The sequence below is a fragment of the Saccopteryx leptura genome, chromosome 1, assembly GCF_036850995.1.
Source record: "Saccopteryx leptura isolate mSacLep1 chromosome 1, mSacLep1_pri_phased_curated, whole genome shotgun sequence".
Classification (NCBI taxonomy): Eukaryota; Metazoa; Chordata; class Mammalia; order Chiroptera; family Emballonuridae; genus Saccopteryx; species Saccopteryx leptura.
In genome coordinates this window covers 49454674-49461634 of record NC_089503.1, presented here as the reverse complement: position 1 = coordinate 49461634, position 6961 = coordinate 49454674, and the positions used below count along the sequence as shown (strand labels likewise).

The 6961-nt window shown below is 43.8% G+C and overlaps 1 protein-coding gene across 8 annotated transcripts in view; it reads right to left on the bottom strand.

The window, feature by feature from the left end:
- Window positions 1-2248: 2248 nt before the first annotated feature.
- The window catches only part of IRAG1 (inositol 1,4,5-triphosphate receptor associated 1), a 133313-nt gene continuing 128600 nt past the window's right edge, over window positions 2249-6961 (bottom strand). For all 8 annotated transcript variants that reach the window (XM_066365812.1, XM_066365826.1, XM_066365829.1 and 5 more), the window contains one exon: window positions 2249-5668. In XM_066365812.1, the coding sequence (XP_066221909.1) occupies window positions 5425-5668 (244 nt within the window). In that variant the 3' untranslated portion in view covers window positions 2249-5424. The remainder of the gene's footprint in view (window positions 5669-6961) is intronic.

Sequence of the window (6961 nt, the reverse complement as noted above, 5' to 3'; positions counted from 1 at the left end):
GAGCATTGGCTGGGCATGCAAACATTTTAGGTTCGATTCTCAGTCAGGGCACCCATGAGAAGCAACCATCTGCTTCTCCCTCCTCCCTTTCCTCCTTCTCTCTCTCTTCCCCTCTTGCCGCCAGTGGCTTGATTGGTTCAAGTATTGGCCCCAGGTGCTGAGGATAGCTTAGTTGATCCAAGCTTTAGCCTCAGGCACTAAAAACAGCTCAGTTGATTCAAGTTAAGCCCCAGACTGGGGCTGCCAGGTGGATCCTGATTGGGGTGCATGAGGGAATCTGTCTCACTATCTCCTCTCCTCTCACTTAAAAAAAGTTATATGTTGCCTCCAGATGTAATGGTGAAGCAGGATCTTGATAACTCAATAAAAATTGTCATGTAAAAGGAGAGGAATGGGAGACACAGCAGTCACCCAGCCACGTGACTTCTGAAATTCCAAGGAAGAGACATTATACAGGCCACTATATCAGCTTTCTACAATATTATTGCTTCATAACGCATTACCACTGACCTAATGACTTAAACCAGCACCCATTTATTATCTCACCATTCTGTATGTCAGAAGTCTAGGTGGGCTCAACTGGATCCTCTGTACTAGGTCTCGCAAGACTGGTATCAAGGTGCCAGCTGCACTGGGCCCTCACCTGGAGGCTCTGGGAAAGAATCCATTTCCATGCTTATTCTGGTTGGTGGAAGAATTTTAGAAATTCTGCCTACCACAGTTACCTACCTTTGATTAGTTCCTGATTCTTCTTTCTGGGGGAAACTCCCATGTCCACTGTTCTCAGTGGTCCTTCATTTTATATAACCGCCATTGGTCACATTTGCAGTGTGAATTAGAGAGCATGCCTCGCTTTTACTAACTGCTTTCTGCTGTTGTAAGCTTAGGATCCCCAAAGTTGTTTTTCCAACCTAAACAATCAGGATTTTGTAGCCCTGGCTTGTTTCTTTGTAAATACAATTTCTTCACAAACTTAGATGCCTGATCTGTTAGCTTTCATTTGATTCCATGTGTCAATAAGTATGCCCCAAATTTGTTCCCAGTTACAATTCCATTACAATTCTCAAGATATATTTCTTTGCTTTCTCAGCCCCATGCCTGCTCCCCCTTTCAACCCCTACTTAATGGAGGCTAGTTCATACAAAACCACAAATGAAACAGTATACCCTTAATCTAGTCTTAATCCATAGGGCTGAGTTGATCTGGGTTCAACTGAGAAGTTTTATTGGTTCTTTTTCACTCTTCTTAGTCTTACTGTTTGGGGTTTAGAAGCAGTCAGATTTTCTAACCCTTCAGTCTGAACACTATTTTTTTTCTTTCTCCTTCCAAATAGCCAATTCTTTGCTAATGCTTTTTTTTTTTTCTTTCTTGGCAATACCTTGCCAAAGGCAGCTGGTAAAATTCCACATACTCCGACACTGTGTTTCTCTCCAACCACTTCTAGATAAAGGCTGTCCATGGGCTTACCTTAAGTTATTGTGGACACAACTTTACCAAATATTTTTTTGATGTTTTATTTACAATATGGGCCACACTATTTCCAGCCCCTGATATCAGTTTATTTCCTGCCACTTGACTGCTAGGCCAGTGCATCATATTTTGAATATTTGTTATTGAAGCACCCCATTTCTGGTTCACATGTACGCATTAGTTAGGATAGGCAAACTGCAATAATGCATTTATGAATTTCTATGGCTTAATACACTAAAATCCTCTTTCTTGCTCATGTGACAGTTGAATGCTGTGAGTGCCCATTCAAAGATTTGGTTTCTGCCTAGTGGTTCTGCCAGCTTCTCAGGCCATAGGTCCTTAAACAAACCTTCTGAATTTGATAGGAACAAGGGAATAAAGAGAGTTTGAAGTATTGGGTAAGATAGTTTGTTTCTAGGAAACTAGATCTGGAAGGTCTACATCTCTCTGCACCTAGTTTCAAGAAAGACTGAAAAATGTAATTTAGCTATGAAAATTAGATTGATAAAAACGGCAACAGTCTCAATCACAGCAAAATGTATTAGTTAAAAAAAAAAAACAACCACCACCATAGGCCAGGAAGGTCCAGGAAACTAGGATCAGAATGGGGAAGGGGAGGAGGAGGAGAACTGATCCAGCAGCTGGGACGAGGGTGGGGCGGGGGGACTTCCAGGGTGCTTCTGGGAGACACTAATAGCCAATGGGATCTGTTTAATTCAGGTTTGGGGCAAGATTATTGGCTCAGCCCCACAAAATAAGAAGGCATTTAGCTGTTGCCAAAGATTTAGAAATGTGCTTTTATTTTCAAACTCAGGCACGTGACACTCTATAGATCAAGGCTAACACTCCCGTGTGAGGTTTAACAACATTTGGAACTGACAGCCAGGGATACACAAATCTGGCATCTCTGTCTCCACTGACTCTGTCAGGCTGTACATAGGGAGAAATACATATATTTGCTTTGTAGTAACTGAAAAGTGAAGGTCCTTTTAGGAGGTGACATCAACAATGGTACAAACAGTACATCACTCTGCAACTGAGAATAGGCACCCAGAGCCCTAGGGCTAAGCAGAAATGTCAGACTCAGAGGCATTTTGAGGGGAACTTTTATTTCAGATCAATATCACTGTCGGAAATACAGGACCTGTTTCTCTCCATTTCACTACTGCTTTGGCAACAGTTCTATCCACCTCCGGTTGATCTTTGCTTTTCAGAAAAGAAATACCAACAAGTACTTTCTCAGGAATGCTCTTGGAAATGTAGTTACTCTTATGCCCCTTCTTTTCTTCAACCTTCCTTACTCTCTGTGTAGTCTGGGTGAGGGCCTTGTCTGGGCGTGCTCTCGCAGGCCTTTCTGTGAAGCAGCTGGGGGTGCGGGAACTCCCTGTACCCCCTCTCCTGGCCTTTGTCTCATCTGGAAACAAAGGCAGGAACCCTGTGGCCCAGTGGACAGTGGGTCAGCTCAGGCTGATTCTTCTTTAGGAGAGGCTGAGACAGGACATTATCAGCCTAGAGCCCTGTTCACAGCCACTCTCTCAAGAGCTCTATTTGCATTCTGTCTTTGGCTTGGAGGGCCTAAAGCTCCTCCAATATGTCTGGTCTCCCTGGAAAGGGGAGGGGAAATCATCCATCCATGCCCCCAAGTTTGTCTGCTTTGATCTGTACCTCGTTACCATAATGGCACATCCTTGGTCAACCCTAGCTTGGGCTTCTTTCCCAGTGATTTTTCTAGTCGTTGTAGAAGACTGAAATAACCACTCTAAAATAACATGCTGTTTTAAAGCAGGGCCTAGTCTAGGTGGGTCTTATGAAAGGAGTGGTTGCATCAAGCCTCGTTCTTGAACTTGGAAATGATGTTGCTAGTAGGGCCTCATTTCTGCTCTCTCTCAGAGTACAATAAACAATATTAGAATAAGTTGAGGCTAATAAAAATGTTATTTTTCTTAGTGAGATAGTGGTGGTGATAGTGTTGGTATTGAGAAGTATGCAAAATGTCAGGTGTTCGCAGGCAGCTCTACGCTACCTTAAGGCTCCCTTGTTCTTTTGATCAACATTTAACGACAACCTCCCAAGCATTAGCCACCATGTTAGGCTCTTACCCAGAGAATGGGTAAGACATAATTCTTGTCTTTGAGGAAAAAAATTTAGGGGAGAGCAACACATAAAGAAGTTATTGTTACACACAGTTGTAATGGTCAATAATAAAGATGTTTAAAAAGTGCCAGAAAGCCCAGACGGTGTGTCCTATTGTGTTGGGTATAGAAGGGTGTTGGAGTGAGGTCCATAAAGCCTGTGTGGAGGGGATGATCTTTGCACTTGGTCCTGAAGAGTGACCAGAAGAAAAGAGCATGGCAGAAGAAAAACTAGTGAGTGGAGAAACAGAGCTGTGAGAAGAAACAGGTTAGTCTGGGAACCAGAAACAGTTTGGAGGTGCTGAAGGGCCATTTGGGGGAGTGGGGCTGGAATGTAAGGCATCCAGTTAGGAGACCACTAAAAGAGGACATTGAGTGCAGTGCTTAAGAATATAGCCCCTGGGCCAGCCTGCCTGGGTCTGAGTTCCAGCCCCATGACTTACTAACTGGCTGTCCTTGGAGAGTTCCTTGTGTTTTTTGTGCTTCAGTTTTTTTTATCTGAAAATGAGAACAGTGCCCACCTCATAGTTTTTTGTTTTTCTTGAGGACTAAATGAGTTATTACTTATATTAATACCTAGAACCGTGTTTGTCTCATGGTAAGTTTTATATTAGCAACAACAACAACAAAATTATCAACAATAAAACAGAAACAGAAGCAAAACAACCACAATAAAATCCACACAGAAAACAACACCCCCCAAAAAAACTGATGAGGGATGAAGGAAGGTGGAGCAAGGTCAAATTGAAGGTGGGGTATGCTCTATACGTGTTATAATACACAATTGGGAATGCTCTGAAACAGATGTTTAAGTGGGAAATTCTATTTGAACTGAAGCACTAAGGTACAACTGCACACTTACGTGTGGGCACATGGAAGCTGTAAGCACACTGTATCTCCTCATTCACCTGAGAGATGGGCTAACTGTTCTCAATGGGAAGAGAACAAACAGGGAATAGAATGTGGTGGATAGCAGCTTAGAATTAGTACCTGAAATGGAGACCAGCAAGCTCACCATTGAAGCCATGAGTTTTCAGTGTTGTTGAAACATCTTAAATCCACATGGGGAGCTCATTGAACAGGTATCTAGTGACTGCCCTGTGCCTAGTGAAAATCTGTGGGTTGGCTTTATCTACAGCACCCAGGGCACACATTTGGAGAGTTGTTGGCTTCATGCACACACGTGCTGTGTGTATGTGTGTTTTGTGTGTGTGTACAGATGCATATATATTGATTCACATCTTTCCATTGCATTCAAGCACTGAGCTAAATTCAGACTAAATATTTTTCTGAGAAACCTTTCCTGCTTCTGTAAAGAGAAACTCTGGTTCCAAAGGAGCAGAAAGAGAGTCAGTGAGAATGAGATATGGGAAATGGGAAAGTATTCACGTTGTGACTCCAAATTCCAGGCCTGATTCTCAGAGTTGGATTTAGCCGTTAGGCACAATTATTCCTGATTTCCTATTGCAAAGAGGAAAAGGGGGAGAGTGAGCTTTTTACTGTACCCTGCAGTGAAGGTGTTTTATTTCTCCTGGCTGTCTGAGCCAAGGGCAGGAGACCTTCCCTTCCATTAGAGTTCCTTGGTGATGGCGACTTCTTCATCCACTGGCTGCTTTCCCAGGGCAGTTTTGTTGATCCTCCAAGAACACAGGTTACTCTGTATGAAGAACTCCCACAGAGGAGCTGATTGTGAAAGAATCCCTGCTCATTCTTCAGCGGGCCGGTGACGGTGTGCCCACACGCAGGTCTGACAGCACTATAACCTGGGGAAAGGGTGACGGGCTGTGTGCTGGAGCAGGGCACTAGCAGGATGTCAGGCTTCCTACTGCTCTGCAGGCTGCTCATGCTGGAGTCCTGAGCTCCACCAGGAGTCCCTCTGGGTGGCTGAGCAAGTGGATCTTCCCAGGGGCCCATCAGTCTGCTCCACACAAGAGTTGTAGGAAGTGTACAACCCCAACACAACAGTCAAGACTAGCATCGCGGCAGCCATCATCCAGATGACTTGCCAGTGCTGACACAGTTTGGGATACATGACTTGTAAGAAATGAACCAATTCTTCAAGTTTGCTGTCAAATGAAAAAACACATGGGGGGTTGGTATATTGAACACATGTATGGTGCCCAGAACCATACTTCTCTGTCTGGAATACTTTCCACGCTATACAAAGTAGTAGTTCTCTAACTCAGTGGTGTATAGTTGCTTGGCAGCACTTATTCAAAATACCCAGGCCTACTGAATAAGAATCTCAAACTTTCCCCAGGTAGTTTTGATGCTACCAGCCCATAAACCTGTTGGGAGCTACTGAGATAAAACACCCTTTTTTCTTGTTTGATCATTCATTCATTCACACATGTCCTCATCTGTTTGTGAGATGGTCATAGACATATGAACTCTCCCAAGCTCCAAGGTACAAGGTTGCTTGATCCACACTCCCATGCATCCTGACTGGCCCTATCATCTTTTCTGCACTTGGTGGTATTAGTGATCAGTTCCAAGTTCTAATCTTTGTCTGCCTCTGTGTTCAGACACATAATTTGTTTTTCTCAGTTCCACATCAGACTATGTCCAGAGTGGAAGGATTATGCTAAACTACTAGAAGACTCTTCTTTTTTTGAGAGAGAGCGAGGGAGAGAGAAAGGAAGGGAGAAAGATGAGAAGCATCGACCATAGTTGTGTCACTAGTTGTTCATTGATTTTCATATGTGCCTTGACTGGGGTGCTCAAGCCAAGCCAATGACTGATCCCTTCCTTGCTCAAGGCAGCGACCGTGGGCTCAAGCCAGTGGCTTTGGGCTTCAAGCCAGCCACCTAGGACCATATTGATAACTTCGTGCTCAAGCCAGCAAGCCTGTGCTCAAGCAGGTGACCTCAAGGTTTTGAACCTGGGACCTCAGTGTCCCAGGTCGCCACTCTATCCATTGTGCCATGATGGGCCAGGCAAGAAGACTCTTGATGTCAATGATAAATGACAAGGAACCAGATCAAACTTAAGAGTTCACTTTAAACCATCCCTGGAGCAACTGGAGGATAGTAGGAACCTCCAGAAAACTCTGGGTGGCTTATTCAAGATGTTTTCTCAAACCCATTAATTTTTATTCCCTAATTTTTCCCTCCTCCTCTTTTTTTCGTACTCTTTTCTCTCCCCTTTCCACTCTCTTTTCTCTCTTCCCTCCTTTCCTTTTATCTCTGTCCCTCCATTTTTGGCCTGCTTCACTCCTCTCTTCCCAACCACCTTTCAATTTTTCTGCTCTTTGTGGCTAAGTGAAAAGACATTTTGTCAGATGGCCTATTTTGAAGAGTCCATTCTTAGAACACTCTGGAGAAACCCTGGACACATTCATTAACCTAGAATTTCTTTCT